Here is a 17,801-nt window from a genome sequence, read left to right as displayed (position 1 = left end):
TCTTCACCTCGGTTTTCGCTTTGATAGAAACTGGCCAATTCCGTTTACCAATTTGCCTGCAATACAACTATTATGTATGTGATATCTGTTCACAGATATATGGGATCTTGCCTCATAAAGTAACAGCAAAGAACCTCTTTTATCAACATTTTCCCCTCAAGAGTAATCAAATTTCTTTAGCGACTGTGATGGTTAATTTGACGTGTCAGCTTAGTTGGGCTGTGGTAACTGGTCTGGGGTCAAACACCAGTGTAGATGTTGTTGTGAAGGTATTTTTTAGATGTGATTAACGTTTAAATCAGTAGACTTTGAGGAAAGCAGATAACCCTCCATAATGAGGATGGGCCTCATCCAATCTAGTTGAGGGAATTAAGAAAAAAAGACTGGTTACCCAAATAGGAAGGAATTCTGTCTCCCGAATGTTTTCCGACTCAAGATTGTAACATCAACAACATGCAGAATTTCCCGCCTGCTGTGAGCCAATTCCTTAAAATCAATCTCTCTCTCTCTGTAGGTGTGCACACCCCCCCCACATACCCCCCCCACGCCTCACACACACACCACATACACAGAGACACCCCGCCACACAGACACATACACCCTACACACCACAGACACACACACCCACACACCCCAAACCACACACACCCCGCACCCCCTCCCCACACACACACCTATGGGCTCTGTTTTCTGGGGAAGCCTGACTAGCACAGAGAAGAAGAAGTGGAGAAGACTGATGCAGAGAAACAGAGAGATTTCTGAGATACTTTTCTACACTCACCCATGATTGCAAACCTCCATTCTAGAAGTAAAGGTTATGCAAGGGGAACTCAGGGTGCCAGCCCAGCTGTGGAAACTCAATAGTATCCTATAACCAAACCCTTCACCCTTTTTTCTTGAGATAGGTTCCTGCTGTCTTCCTTTCTCTTATATTTCTACAGCCCTAAATCCTATTCTACAGAGAAGCTGCTACGCTAGTCACAATAATTGGATACTTAACAGATTTATATGTCAACCAGAGTTATAAAATAAAAGCCAGAAATCCAATGTATCATCAAAGTGCATATTGAATTAGTTTCTTTCTCTTTTATGCTTGAGAATAAAAAATGAGCTAATGATTGACTCCTTGAACTGAAGCACAGTCTAAGCACTTTCTAAGTCGACTCTGAGAACAAACATTGAAAGAAAAAAATTGCTCACCATTTATGAGTCTCTGTCAGTGAGTTCTCCTCCGCTTCTTGGTCAATTTTAGCTGAAAATGCAAGAAAAGAAAACGAGATGAGATAAATGATAAATGGTTATAACCATCTCAAACAAAACAGATCCAAATAATACGAAATATATTTTAACACATTATTAACGCTAAGGTACTCCAGACAGAAATTTATTTTAAATCTATGAAGAGATATGATTGAATAGGTTATATTTAAGTTTCATTAAGCTAACACTACTTTCTAAGTAATTTCTTTAGATCAGTCACATTAATCTGAGAAAACAAAACACAAGAAAACTTGATATTCACATCAACTTTGTTTGTCAAGGATTTAAATGTTAATAATTGGTTGAAAATAATTCTCTCAAGCAAAGGTACAAAAACCAAGTAAAAAAACCTAAACAAAAATGGTTTGTGACCTTCTTCACCAGTGCTCTCCACACCAGATCACAAGTGAACAGATCCAGAGATTATTTCCATGCAGATGTAAGATAAATTATTTCATTATGGCCACTAGATTCTTCCCAGCTCCTTGGCAAACCCCATTTTTCAGTTTTTGAATTTCTTTCTCCACCATAGTGTATTTAAAATAATACAAATTATGAAGTGACATTGGTGGGAAGGCTTCCACAAAATTGCAAAAACAGTCTACCAGCAATGTCTATCTGACCTTCCAGTGCCATACATAGCCTTGGAAAAGCATTTTGTCCCCAGAGGCTTCAGACCTCCTCCTTCTGGACCCTTTGAACACCTACAGCTAGACGTTATTCAACTGCCATTTAGCAAGAGTTATCAACATGTTCTTGTTCTTGTATGTATGTTTTCTGGATGGGTTGATTCCCTCACAGTGGCAAATAAACTGTTAGAGAATGTTTCCCACTTGGGATATACCTTCCACGATCTCCAGTGATTGGTGCACCCACTTCAATGGGCAAATTATACAAACTTTAATGAAAACCTTGTAAACTTCTTGGAATTATCACTGTCCCTATCATCCTCAATCATCAGATAAAGCTGCGAGAACTAATATGATCCCCAAACTCAAAATTTACTAACTTGCCAAAATTACTGGACTCCACTCGCCTAAGGTATTGCCTTTGGTCTTGCTGACTCTTTGCAGTACCCACTTTGGGATCCATAAACTCCATCCACATGAGACAGTCACCAGCTGACCAATGTCTATTGGCATATGACCTTCTGCTGAGCCCTCGGTGTCTCATACTAGTGTGACCAGCTACTGTGAGTCATTAATGTCTCATGCTCAAGCCTGCCATCAACAGGTCAAAGAAGCTTTCCTGGATCCCAGTTCAAAGAATCCTGCTGGTCACATTCTGGAGCCCAGTGACTGGGTATTCTGGAAACATCATCAGAGGAACACAGTCCTCAGGCCTGCTGGAAGGGACCTTACCATGTGCTCCTGACCACTGACACTGCTGCAAAACTAGAAGGCACTGAGTCTTTAGAACACAGCTAAAGAAGGCTCCACCTGACATCTGGTCTAGTACAGACACTGGAGACTTCCAAGACAAACTGATGGAGAGAAGTAGCGGACATCATGCAGATTACTTCCACCCAAGATGCCAGATCAAGACTTCAAAATTTAACTAAAAATGAAACCTTTTATTCTTCTTTTCTTTCTTTCCTTTTTTCTGACATTGGCCTAGAAAGATAATGACCTCCCTTTAGATTTGTCCTCACTCACTAAGAAATCTCTAAGAAATCTCAAAAGCAGCCCCCATCTTTAGGATAACTTTTTATTTTAGGCTAGGAGATTCTCTTCCCACATGTGCAAAAAACCTGACTAACCCTTGGCCTGAACAAATAAACGCAGCCATCCCTAAAAATGATGTGCTTATAAAGTGATGTTAGCTCAACACTTCAAGATGACTTCCAATGCTTATGACCTTAATAAAATCTGGACTCTGGACAAGAAATGGCTGAGAGTTCTCCTTACTACCCTACCTTGTTACACAAATGTGACCTCAAGCAATTTCTTTCCACAAACTTTCCCTCCTATGTGAGACAGCACACCCAGGAAAGGGCCTTGCTGGGACCGAGGGACAAACCACTAGATGTGGAGACCCTGACTCCTGATCAGTGATTCTTTAAAGAAAGATCTTGTTCAAAAGGTGTAAATGTGAATATTAATAAAAGAAACCTCAACTAAAATTGGAGTCTGGAAGGTGTGCACAGGGAGCTCTCATGCCGACCACTGGAGGTCAATCACCCAAACAGGAAGAGAGGGTCCTCACACCTCCAACGGGAAGGGACCTCTACTTCCCAGGCAGGAGGAAGGGAGATGTTCTTCCTGCCCAGAAACGAGTTTGGCCAATGAAAAGCAGTCATCACCCTGAATTCTCACTTTCCTGAAATGAACTTTCACTTTTCTCTTGCTGATGACTTCCTTGTCCCACCTTCCTTTCTATAAAAACCTTCCATTTTGTATAACTTTCATTTGTAATAGAGTATCTCTCTGCTTGCCAGATGAGATGCTGCCTGATTCATGGATTGTTTAATAAAGCCAATTAGATCTTCAAGTTTACTCAGTTGAATTTTGTTTTTAAAAAATTATATATTTAGAGTTGAGGTTTCAATACCCTTTTAGTTATAAACATGTGATTACAGATTTATGCATTTTTTTCTTTGTTCTGTTTCTCTAGCTCAGCTACAATTTATGATGCTTTGATTAAGGAAGAAATGTTTGGAAGAAGAGGGGGTGGAGGTACTGAGAGTGAGTCTAGTGAAAAATCTCATTAGCTATTTCTGATTTATAAAAATCATAAGGGCCTTAAGTTCATTTAATACCATGGAAGGGAACTACTTTTTTACAAATTGCCATTCACCCAAAAAAACAGCTGTGCTTAAGTTTTAAAATATACCTTTATCAAAGTATAATTATAGGAGTAAAAAGGCTGTGAAGGCCAACAAAAGGGACCCAGGCTCCTATTTCTTTCCCAGCAACCTCAACACACACAGACACGTGATGGCAATCCATTTTAACTAAGGTCCTTTACAGCCCAGAAATCTGGCTATCATATGCACACTTTGTCCAAAATACAACTTGGATTCAAAAAGAAAGAAAAAAATTAAAAGGAAAAGAGTGTGCTGGGTTCTGGGAGAAATACTAGCTAATCATGAAGTTCCCCGGTGATCTCATTTATCTCATTTTCTTACCTGTTGTTGCCTACTTCTTAAAAAAAAGGGCGGCACAGAAGAAAATGTAACAAAAACTGCATAAATAAATTTAAAATAAATAAATGCTGCATAACCGTCTGGAGATTACCAGTTAGTTTTCTTCATAACAATGCACACAAATAAAATCATCACATACATTGGCATAAATTAGAGATAAGCTAATTATAGCAACTTCAATTAAACAGTAAAGTCAAAAGCTTACGCATCACTTACACTTGTCCCACAGTAACTTTTAAAATCGTTGCAGAGTCGCACTCTACTTTCTCACTTGCCTTCAAGGTCAGAAGCTCAGAAAACTGGTTTCTGCCCATGCCAATCCAAGAAAAACAGTCCATCCAGGAACATGTACCACTATGATCGTCCCTGCTTTCTGAAACTACCCCTCACTCTGGGTCCCCCGCAACTGCCTCTCTCGGTGCCCCTTCTACTTATCTAATCACTAACACCTGTGTGGGTTTCTCTTCCTCTGTTCACCCCAGAAACGTATTCTCCTCCAGAATCCTATCCCGGAATCTATTTTCTTATCTTCCTAGGTGATCCCAGGAACTAAACAATCACCTTGCTGGTGATGGCCAATCCTCCATCTCGGTTCTGTGCCCATGTCTACTGCATACATACACCTGTTCACTGGGAATATCCACCTGCGTGTCCAGCTAAGGTGATCATGTTAGCCATTCCAATCTTTCCCAAGATCTATCTTCTCTATCCCAGTGATTCATACCACCACTCACCCGGGCACTCGACCTGAAATCAGGACACCATCCATCACCTCTATGCTCATTTGGTCACCACATAATTTCCGTGCTGTGTTATTAATATCCTTAGATCTATCCTCTCTCCAGCACTGCTACTACTCCCCCCAGAACAGGCCCTTCCTTTCTCTAACAGCATGACCCAACAATCTTGGAAGAGGCCTCCTGCATACAAGTCTGGGCCGCCTCCACTTAGTCCCTCCCCATGGCCACTGGTGTACCCTTTCTTAAACCTTCAAATCTCTGCTCCCGCAGATTCAGCGTAAAGCACAAGCTCCTCGGGCAGGCTTGCAGATGCAGTGGTGGGTGGGTGTGGGAGCATCTGTACAATTTCTCACCAGAGTATGAGAAGAGATTATCACTAGAGCAACAGGTAAGTGCAACAGAAGATTGTGGAGGTTCGAGAGAAGAAGACAGAAACAAATCTCAGAAACTGAGAAAACTAAATTTGCAAGGGAAATGTTACAGCACTGCTGAGAAGTGAGTTCCAGCAGCAGGTGTCTGTCAAGACTTAAGGTGACAGCAGTCAGTGTTGTGTAAGGACCACCACCCTGCCAAGAAAACAACGTCGAGCTGCTTTGGTGCAAATATGGGCTTAATGAGGGTTATTGGGCTTTTGCCTGGTGAGCAGGGCAGTGCATACTACGTGCAGGCATTTTTCCAGGTGTAGGGATACGGCAAAAAGCAAAGCAAAGCTGCTCTCTTAATGGACCTTACATTGTTTAGGGATGAATAAATAATGCAATTGCAGAGAATGATTAAATGTTACAAAGAATATAAAACTGGCAGGGGGTGGTGAGATTATTTATTCACACTATATTCTCAATTCTCCCAAGGATGGCACTCAGCTGGAACCATAACAATCAGTAACTGCCTTATGGTGGTAGGACTCAACTCTAAATCTGCCTATTTTGGGGCAGAAGTGAGGGACATTCCCAAAGAGGTGATTAAGCAGAGGCCATAAAATCTTGTCTTGAGCAGAATTGGGAAGATGGGAGTGCAAAAGGGGGTGGATCGGGCTTCCCTGGTGGCGCAGTGGTTGAGAATCCGCCTGCCGATGCAGGAGACACGGGTTCGTGCCCCGGTCCAGGAAGATCCCACATGCCGCGGAGCAACTAAGCCCGTGAGCCATGGCCGCCAGGCCTGTGCGTCCGGAGCCTGTGCTCCGCAACGGGAGAGGCCACAACAGTGAGAGGCCCGCATACCGCAAAAAAAAAAAAAAAAAAAAGGGGGTGGATCAATGGATAATTGGGCCAGATGAAATCAGAATCTCTTAGAGTGTGGTTCAGAGACTGAATGGCTGAATTACAAGAATAAGAGAAGTCTCTATTATATTGTGAGAGCTAATGCAATTAAAATGTTTGGCCAGCATTGGGTATAGTCTCTTGGATTGTCTGAGAGAGACTTTAGCTTTAGAAATGAAACACATTGGAAAGACTTTGATGGTATATTAAAAAACTTGAATATATCTGTGTAAGGTAATCTGAGCACATAGGTTAATGCAAAAAAACAGTTTTATTACTGAGGAAGGCCTAATTATAAACAAAGATTTGATATATATTATTTGTACTAAGTTGGAATGTATTTTTTAGTGTATAAATTTAATTTTAGAATTTTGTCCCGATAACTAGAAAAAGTATGGGACAAAAAAATGGCCATATTCTTAGACAAATGTATTTTGAAATCCATTGTTTTCACTATATGTCACTGAAAACAGACTCATGAGCAACCGTGTTTAAAGCTGGACCTTTTTTTCTTCCACATTTTAGACACATTTGATCTACATAAGTTTTTCCAAAGGATTTGCTGTTGTCACTCTCTTCTCTTCCAATAATGTACAATGTAAGGTCCATTAAGACACGTACATTTTCTTTTTCACTGCTGTGACTCAGTACCCCAAAGAATATCTGGGCAGATAGGAGGCATTCAAAAAATTTTTCAACCATACAACATTTGAAGAGGACCAGAGAAGAAATTAAAGGGTAACTGAAAGTGCTGGAGGAGGAGACGTGAAGAAAGACTCACATAATTATGGTTAACCTAATGGTAAAAAGGTGAAGCATTTCACAGCTGTAAGAACACACAGGTTATTATCCTTATAAGAGTTATGGTTTCATTTATCATGGACGAGTGTAAGAATTACTAATGCCTGAATTTCATACTAAAGGGGATAAACTTCTTCATGGAATACTGGTAAAATATAAATAGACACCTATCAGTTTAGTGTGCCAGGATACAGTCTCCCAGGCAAGTGTATTGCCGGACAAATTCTGAAGGCTGCTAACCACCCTGGGAAACATCATAATGATATGAAACAATATCAGATATGGCTGATCATGTGTGGTTTGTGAGCACAATTCCACCTGGGGTGCAAAACATAATTTTGCTATTCATTCAAAAAAAATAACTTAAGATGGAGTCAAAAGAAAATATCAATGCCTAGTCCATGAAACACAGATTCAAAATATTATATATGGTTGGTGAATTTCATCAAAAGCTTTTTCTGCATCTATCAAGATGATCAAATGGATTTTCTCCTTCAGTTTGTTAATACGGTTTATCACATTGATTGATTTGCATATAATCAAGAATCCTTGCATTCCTGGGATAAACCCCACTTGATCGTGGTGTATGACCCTTTTAATGTGCTGTTGGATTCTGTTTGCTAGTATTTTGTTGAGGATTTTTGCACCTATGTTCATCAGTGTTATTGGCCTATAGTTTTCCTTTTCGGTGGCATATTTGTCTGGTTTTGGTATCAGGGTGATGGTGGCCCCATAGAATGAGTTTGGGAGTGTTCCTCCCTCTGCTATATTATGGAAGAGTTTGAGAAGGATAGGTGTTAGCTCTTCTCTAAATGTTTGATAGAATTCGCCTATGAAGCCATCTGGTCCTGGGCTTTTGTTTGTTGGAAGATTTTTAATCACAGTTTCAATTTCAGTGCTTGTGATTGGTCTGTTCATATCTTCTATTTCTTCCTGATTCAGTATTGGCAGGTTGTGCATTTCTAAGAATTTGTCCATTTCTTCCAGGTTGTCCATTTTGTTGGCATAGAGTTGCTTGTAGGAATCTCTCATGATCTTTTGTATTTCTGCAGTGTCAGTTGTTAGTTCTCCTTTTTCATTTCTAATTTTATTGATCTGAGTCTTCTCCCATTTTTTCTTGATGAGTCTGGCTAATGGTTTATCAATTTTGTTTATCTTCTCAAAGAACCAGCTTTTAGTCCTACTGATCTTTGCACACCCACTTATGATAAAAAAACCCTCCAGAAAGTAGGCATAGAGGGAACTTACCTCAACATGATACAGGCCATATATGACAAACCCACAGCCAACATCATTCTCAATGGTGAAAAACTGAAACCATTTCCACAAGGATCAGGAACAAGACAAGGTTGCCCACTCTCACCACTCTTATTCAACATAATTTTGGAAGTTTGAGCCACAACAATCACAGAATAAAAAGAAATAAAAGGAATCCAAACCAGAAAAGAAGAAGTAAAACTGTCACTGTTTGCAGATGACACGATACTATACAGAAAGAATCCTAAAGATACTACCAGAAAACTACTAGAGCTAATCAATGAATTTGGTAAAGTACCAGGATACAAAATAAATGCACAGAAATCTCTTGCATTCCTACACACTAATGATGAAAAATCTGAAAGAGAAATTAAAGAAACACTCCCATTTACCATTGCAACAGAAATAATAAAATACCTAGGAATAAACCTACCTAAGGAGACAAAAGACCTGTATGCAGAAAACTATAAGACACTGATGAAAGAAATTAAAGATACAAACAGATGGAGAGATATACCATGTTCCTGGATTGGAAGAATCAACATTGTGAAAATGACTATATTACCCATAGCAATCATCTACAGATTCAATGCAATCCCTATCAAACTACCAATGGCATTTTCCCAGCACTAGAGCAAAAAATTTCACAATTTGTATAGAATCACAAAAGACCCCGAATAGTCAAAGCAATCTTGAGAAAGAAAAATGGAGCTGGAGGAATCAGGCTCCCTGACTTCACACTCTACTACAAAAGCTACAGCAATCAAAACAGTATGGTACTGGCACAAAAACAGAAATATACATCAATAGAACAGGATAGAAAGCCCAGAGATAAACCCATGCACATATGGTCACCTTACTTTTGATAAAGGAGGCAAGAATATACAACGGAGAAAAGACAGCCTCTTCAATAAGTGGTGCTGGGAAAACTGGACAGCTACATGTAAAAGAATGAAATTAGAACACTCCCGAACACCATACACAGATATAACCTCAAAATGGATTAAAGACCTAAATGTAAAACTTAGAGGAAAACATAGGCAGAACACTCTATGACATAAATCACAGCAAGATCCTTTTTGACCCACCTCCTAGAAAAATGGAAATAGAAACAAAAATAAACAAATGGGACCTAATGAAACTTCAAAGCTTTTGCAGAGCAAAGGAGACCATAAAGAAGATGCAAAGACAACCCTCAGAATGGGAGAAAATATTTACAAACGAAGCAATTGACACAGGATTAAACTCCAAAATTTACAAGCAACTCATGCCTCTCAATATCACAAAAACAAATAACCCAATCCAAAAATGGGCAGAAGACCTAAATAGATATTTCTCTAAAGAAGATATACAGATCACCAACAAACACATGAAAGAAAGCTCAACATCACTAATCATTAGAGAAATGCAAATCAAAACTACAATGAGGTATCACCTCACAACAGTCAGAATGGCCATCCTCAAAAAATCTGCAAACAATAAATGCTGGAGAGGATGTGGTGAAAAGACAACCCTCTTTCACTGTTGGTGGGAATATAAATTGATACAGCCACTATGAAGAACCGTATGGAGGTTCCTTAAAAAACTTAAAATAGAACTACCATACAACGCAGCAATCCCACTACTGGGCATATACCCTGAGAAAACCATAGTTCCAAAAGAGTCATGTACCACTATGTTCATTGCAGCTCTATTTACAATAGCCAGGACATGGAAGCAACCTAAGTTCCCACTGACAGATGAATGGATAAAGAAGATGTGGCACATATATACAATGGAATATTACTCAGCCATAAAAAGAAACGAAATTGAGTTATTTGTAGTGAGGTGGATGGACTTAGAGACTGTCATGCAGAGTGAAGTCAGAAAGAGAAAAACAATACCACATGCTAACACATATATGTGGAATCTACAAAAGAAAAAATGGTTCTGAAGAACCTAGGGGCAGGACAGGAATTAAGACGTAGACATAGAGAATGGACTTGAGGACACCGGGAAGAGGAAGGGGAAGCTGGGACGAAGTGAGAGCGTGGCATGGGGATATATATATCACCAAATGTAACACAGATAGCTAATGGGAAGCAGGTGCATCGCACAGGGAGATCAGCTCAGTGCTTTGTTTCCACCTAGAGGGGTGGGATAGGGAGGGTGGGAGGGGGATGCAAGAGGGAGGGGATATGGAGATATATGTATACATATAGCTGATTCAGTTTATTATACAGCAGAAACTAACACACCATTGTAAAGCAATTATACTCCAATAAGGACGTGAAAAAAATTAAAAAAAATTATATAATATAATCACATATCATGTGAACAAGTATATTAACGTTTTAGGATGTGAAATCTAGCAAATTGCTTGACTTCTCTTTTAATGAGTTATAGAATTAAGGACTCCTTTCTAACCATAAGCAAAACAGAATATTCCATAAAATTACAGTGTCTTGATCCTAAAAGTCCACTGGATGGAAAAACTAAGACTCATTTCATTCATCATTAAGAGCTGAGTGAGCTGTCAGACCCATCTAATTTGTAACTAGAGGACACTGATTTCAGTCAAGGACTATTTAAGAATCAACTGGTAGATTTTCCACTCTAAGTCACGAGGACCTGAGGAAATGGAAATGACAATCACTCTGATACGTGACGGACAAAATTTCTGTTTCTATTGTCATGATTATCTTAAATGATGAAATGGTATTTTCCCATCTAAAAAAGAGCTGTGCTTAATGACGTATCAAATTCCAACATAAGTCATTCACTGTATATCATCATCAAAGTCAGTTGAACAACCTATAAAAACCACAGAGGATGGAGCCAGTCTTCAGAGCACTACTTGGCCTCAGTCTCAGGTCATGTCAGTCTCTGGAGAATTCCTGAAAGAGCAAGAACCTTCCCAAAGCATGTCCTGATATAAATCTGATCTTCAGAAGATATGTATATAACTCTCCAAAGCAGAAATCTTTGAAGTAGTGAATGCTTTGATATAAGTTTCAAGGATTTCAATCAGCAGTAGATTAATAGAATTTTTATAAAAATTTGTTTGTTTCTTTAATATTGTCTAAAATTTTCCATCCCTGCTTATTTCATAGGAATATAGGAAGAATCAATAAGATAACATTTATAAAGTTTATAAGGGCCCTGGAAAAATGTGTTAAATATACAGGGTTATGTATACATCCTATAAAAGATAGAATATAATGTTTTGAAGATGAGAAAATCATCAACATACCTTGTTTTTGAGCACAATGTTTTGACAAAGCAAATAAATACCAGGCTGAACTGAAGTCATAAGTGTAGATAAAACTTAAAAGAATATCTAACTTTCTATCACAAAAAGATTAATATTTTAATGCCTTTAAAATATGTTATTTTATAAATATATATATGCTATTTTAACTAATAACTATTGTATTTAACTGTCATTAAAAAAACCAAGAATAATGAATATTATTCACAAAACAGCATGTTTAGACAATTGCTTGTCTGTCACAACTGTGTGATTCGTGATTAAACATCATTTACTTTTCTGTGATGTCAAAATAAGCCCTTTTAAACCAATGCATATTTTTCAAAATGCCTTCTACCTTTCTGCTGAACAGGGAGGGAAATGCAACACATCTCTTCCAAATTTACCTTGAATAATAAATTGTTCCATGTTTTCTTTGAATGGCTGGATGTGCTCTTTTGAGGACACCTGGTACACTTTCCCTGCTTCAACCTCACAGGCTGAAATTAGAAAGAGACATTGTTCAGAATGTCACACTGTTAACAGTGCATTAAAACAATTAAAAATATATATTAACTAGTGTTAGAAAATCCTGCTAACCACAATAACTGACATATGCGTCTACACATATTTAGAAATATCCAATGCTGACGAAAGGTTTCACTTTAGGGAACTGTAAAAATAAACTTAAAAAAATTAAAGTATAGTTGATATACAATATTATGTTAGTTTCAGGTATACAACATAATGATTCGATATTTAAATACATTATGAAATTGATCACCACGATAAGTCTACTAACCATCTGTGACTGTACAGTTATTACAATATTATTGACTATATTCCTTATGCTGTACATTAAACCCCATTACTCATTTAATATTTTATATTAAATTTAAGATTATACCTCTTATCTACTTCACCTTTTTCAACCATGCCCTCACCCCCACCCCAGCAACCATGGGTTTATTCTCTGTATCTATAAGAGTCTTTCTGTTTGGTTTGGTCATCTGTTTTGCTTTTTGGATTCCACATGTAAGTGAAGTCATACAACATTGGTCTTTCTCTGTCTGACATAATCCACTTGGCATACCCTCCAGGCCCATTCATACTGCCTTTGTGCAAATGGAAAGCTTTATTTTTCATGTCTTAGTAGCATTCCACTGTGTGGGTAGGTGAAATATGTGGGCATATATATACACACACACATATGTATATATACGAAACATGTATACACACACATACATATATATTATGTGTATGTGAAACATGTCTTCTTTATCCATCCATCTATTGGTAGATACTACTTAGGTTGCTTCCAAATCTTGGCTATTACAAACAATGCTTCAATGAACATAAAGGTGTATGTATCATTTTCAACCAGTATTTTTGTTTTATTGGTATAAATACCCAGAAGTGGGCTTCCCTGGTGGCGCAATGGTTGAGAATCTGCCTGCCGATGCAGGGGACATGGGTTCGTGCCCCGGTCCGGGAGGATCCCACGTGCCGCGGAGTGGCTGGGCCCGTGAGCCATGGCCGCTGAGCCTGCGCGTCCGGAGCCTGTGCCCCGCAACGGGAGAGGCCACGACAGTGAGAGGCCCGTGTACCGCAAAAAATAAAAATAAATAAATAAATAAATAAATAAATAAATAAATAAATACCCAGAAGTGGAATTGCTGGAACATATGGTAGTTCTATTTTCAATTTTTCTGAGGAATCTCCATACTGTTTCCCACAGTAGCTGCATTAATTTTCACTCCCAGCAGCAGTGCACAAGGGTTCCCTTTTCTCCACATCTTCCTTGCCAATACTTGTTATTTCTTGTCTTTTTGATAATAGCTATTCTAACAGGTGTGAGGTGGTATCTCACTGTGGTTTTGATCTGCATTTTCCTGATGATTAGTGGTGCTGAGCATCTTTTCATGGGTTTGTTGGCTATCTTTTTGTCCTTTGGAGAAATGTCTATTCAGGTCCTCTGCACAATTTTTAATTGGATTGTTTGTTCTTTTTTATATTAAGTTGTCTGGTTTCTTTATATAATTGGGATATAAGCCTTTTATAAAATATATTATTTGCAAATATCTTCTCCCATACAGTAGGCTGTCTTTTCATTTTGTTGATGGTTTCCTTTGCTGTGCAAAAGCTTTTTTGTTTGATGTGGTCCCATTTGTTTAATTTTGTTTTTCTTACCCTGCCTGAGGAGACATATCTAAAAAATCATCCCTAGGACTGATGTCAAAGAACATACTGCTATTTTTTCTTGTAGGTGTTTTGTGCTTTCAGGTCTTATATTTGAGTCTTTAACCATTTTGAGTTTATTCTTATACATAGTGTAGGAAAATAGTCCAGTTTCATTCTTTTGCACGTGGCTGTCCAGTTTTCCCAAAAGCATTTATTGAAGGGGCTGTCTTTTCCCCACTGTATATTACTGACTCCTTTGATGTAGATTAATTGACCATGTAAGTATGGATGTATTTCTGGGCTTTCTAATCTGTTCCAGTGATATATGAGTCTGTTTTCCTGCCAGTACCATACTGTTTTTTTTTTTTTTTTTTTTTTTTTAAGTTTCGTGAAAGTTAATACTCTTTTTTTAAAAAAAAAATTATTTATTTATTTTTGGCTGCATTGGGTCTTTGCTGCTGCACACAGGTGGTGTGCAGGTTTCTCATTGTGGTGGCTTCTCTTGTTGTGGAGCACAGGCTCTAGGTGCACAGGCTTCAGGAGTTGTGGTGCATGGGCTTAGTTGCTCCACAGCGTGTGGGATCTTCCCAGACCAGGGCTCAAACCTGTGCCCCCTGCATTGGCAGACAGATTCTTAACCACCGCACCACCAGGGAAGTCCCCCCTACTGTTTTGATTACTATAGCTTTGTACTATAGTCTGAAGTCAGGGAGTGTGATATCTTCAGCTTTGTTCTTTCTCAAGATTGCTTTGGCTTTTGGGGTCTTTTGTGGTTCCATACAAATTTTAGGATTATTCTAGTTCTATGAAAAATGCCACTGGTATTTTGATAGGGACTACATTGAATCTGTAGATTACCTTGGGAAGTATGGACATTTTAACAATATTGATTCTTCCAATCCATAAGCATGGTATATCTTTCCATTTATTTGTCTTGGCTTCAATTTCTTTCATTTTCAGAGTTCAGGTTTTTCACCTCCTTGGTTAAATTTATTCCTAGGTATTATTTTCTTGATGCAATTGGGATTGCAACAGTTCTGTTCTGAGAGCACATTTGTTAAGTCCAATTTGTTCTTAAGTCCAACAAAGTTAGCCCAGGTAGCCAACTAACACAATCAGCTATATACTGCTGCTTTTACACTTGCTCTGGACATCCTGGGCTTTAAATAAAGATACTACACTACTGTACTCTATACAGCACTGTAAAGTACATGACCATAAGTGCATGGGTTTATTTCTGGGATTTCTATCCTGTGCCATTGATCTATATTTCTGTTTTTGTGCCAGTAACATTCTGATTTAAATACCACAGCTTTCTAGTATAGTCTGAAGTCAGGGAGCATTATTCCCCCAGCTTCGTTCTTCTTTCTCAAGATTGTTATGGCTATTTGGGGTCTTTTGTGTTTCCATACAAATTTTAAAATTATTTGCCCTAGTTCTGTGAAAAATGCCCTTGGTATTTTGACAGGAGTTGCACTCAATTTGTAGATTGACTTCAATAGTATGGTCACCTTAACAATGTTAATTCTTCCAATCTGAGAATCTGGTATATCTTTCCACCTGTTTGTGTTGTCTTCAATTTCTTTCATTAGTGTCATCAGAGGTATGGTTTCAGACATGTTCCTGTATTACTGAGAACTTGAATTTTCTTTTTTTAAATTAATTAATTATTAACTTATTTATCTATTTTTGGCTGTGTTGGGTCTTCGTTGCTGTGGGCGGGCTTTCTCTAGTTGTGGCGAGCTGGGGCTACTCTTCACTGCAGTGTGCAGGCTTCTCATTGTGGTGGCTTCTCTTGTTGCAGAGCACAGGCTCTAGGCACACGGGCTTCAGCAGTTGGGGCACGTGGGCACAGTAGTTGTGGTCCACAGGCTGTAGAGCGTAGGCTCAGTAGTTGTGGCACATGGGCTTAATTGCTCCACAGCACATGGGATCTTCCTGAACCAGGGCTCGAACCCGTATCCCCTGCACTGGCAGGCGGATTCTTAACCACTGGGCCATGAGTGAAATCCCAAGAACTTGAATTTTCTGCACTGTATCAAACTCAAGGACACCAGCAGTCATTCTCAAAATAGTACCTGCTGGCAGCTGCCTACTTATGGTCTCAAGGTTTCCCCTTGTAACTAAGCAACCATTTCAGACCCCATGGGTCCTTGCTTAACAAACACCCTTACTTCTTGCACCTCTAATCCTAATTCTTGACAAACAAGTTACATAATTTTGCAGTTTTTGCCCTTATAAGCCTTCCCCATTTGTAGTCCAGCAAAACACAATTGAAGTGCTTCTTGACTTTTTGTCTCCCAGGCTATAGCCCTCAGTTTGGCTCAAATAAAACTGTTTTCTGTTCCTATTGTAAATTATTTATTGCTTATTTACACTGACATAAATAATGTATTTTCCTGTTTGCATTTTCAGTGTTCTGATGTTCCATGCTGAACTGATACTCATTTTAAAATCATAATAAAAATATTTTTTAAAAGCTATTGGTTGCATTTGAATTGAATTTAGAACATTTTTTCTTTCCTTGAACAAAAATAAATCAGAAATTTACAATGATAAATACAGTTGTTACAAACAAATATAAGTCAATACAAACAAGTTTAAGGACTGATTTTTCCTAAATATGTCTGGATACAGACATTATTTCAACGTCTGTGAAAGATATAGGTAATGAATTTTAAACACTTTCAAGTCAGATACTGAAGGTGGGGAGGGTAGAGGATACAGGGAGGAATGTGCATGAGAACATTCTTGCCCAGTTCCAGGAACTTAATTACTCCATGCTCAGTGCATGCGGAGTTGAGTCATGTGGCGAGTGGAACTGTTTCGACCCAAGAAAGGCACTGGAACAGAAGCCATCACTTGGCATCCAGAGAAGCTGCTACAAGTTTTGACAGCCAAAATATTTTAAAACAATACTCTTTTCAAAGGGGAAAGATAGAAATATTGATACCTTGTCTAGCACTGTGAATGAAAGTATTCCTAGTCATCCTTTTGGGAGGCTACTAATAATGTTAATCGCAAGTAATTTAAGGTCTTTTGCTCAAACCAGCAATTGATCTGTGGTGAGACCAGTAGCTAATGAGTCTCTGGCACTAGTATTATAGTTTTAGCGGATGGTTCTAAACTAATACTCTGGGGCGATGCTAAGAGAGAAAATGGGGTTCTATTTCTGGATATGTCGAATAGCTTTCTTAGAACAATTTTACTTTGATTAAAATTAATGGTTTTAAAGCTAAATGTCTAAAAGGAGTAAACAACTCTGCTGCTTGTTCTGCTTGTTTTCAGAAAATAGTATTAACCACATAAGGTGATCCGTGGGATTGGAGTGAAGGTTTTACCCTACATTCGTTTTATTAATGCATAATGTGGAAGATGTGGAGAACATCTTGACATGGAAAAGAATGAATAAGTTAAATTTTATCGTACAGTGCTTTCCTAAATAAATTTCTTTGGTTATCATGTTCTTATATTCTGGAGAAGAAAAATTTCTTAAATAATAAATTCATGACTAGGTAGATCTTAAAACTACTAAGGGAAACAAAATGTAGTTAGCCATCTGTGCTCATGGTTTTTTAAAATCTAAGTTAACTTTAATGGTGCTGTACACCATCCAAAGACAATGCCCTTATGTCGTCCTGCCTTCTTAGAGCTTGCTTGCTTTATTTTGTTTTTGTATATTTAATAAAAACTGTCTCAAATGTTAAAAAAAAAAAAGAGAGAGAGAAGCTGCTAACAGCCAGGAGAGAACAAAAGCTACCTGTCACTGAGTTCAGACAGTCAGGGGAGCACCAAGGAGCTGCAGAAATCTCGGGGACAAGTACAGACGCCAAACACAGCGGGTGCTCTTACAAAATGCTAAAACGAGGTTCAGTTGTCTGAGCCATAACGCATTATTTCTTGGTCTTTCTTTTGAAATGAAAATTAAT

General features: G+C 38.4%; 1 protein-coding gene across 2 annotated transcripts in view; it reads right to left on the bottom strand.

Moving 5' to 3' along the window:
* The window catches only part of FMN2 (formin 2), a 311,085-nt gene that overhangs the window by 73,988 nt on the left and 219,296 nt on the right, over nt 1–17,801 (bottom strand). For both annotated transcript variants that reach the window (XM_067025752.1, XM_067025753.1), the window contains 2 exons: nt 12,099–12,191; nt 1,201–1,252 (listed from right to left, as the gene is read on the bottom strand). In XM_067025752.1, coding sequence (XP_066881853.1) covers nt 1,201–1,252; nt 12,099–12,191 — 145 coding nt within the window. The remainder of the gene's footprint in view (nt 1–1,200; nt 1,253–12,098; nt 12,192–17,801) is intronic.

Source organism: Kogia breviceps, chromosome 2 (genome assembly GCF_026419965.1).
Source record: "Kogia breviceps isolate mKogBre1 chromosome 2, mKogBre1 haplotype 1, whole genome shotgun sequence".
Lineage (NCBI taxonomy): Eukaryota > Metazoa > Chordata > Mammalia > Artiodactyla > Physeteridae > Kogia > Kogia breviceps.
The sequence above is the reverse complement of the archived record's forward strand: the minus strand, read 5'-3'. Positions and strand labels throughout refer to the sequence as shown.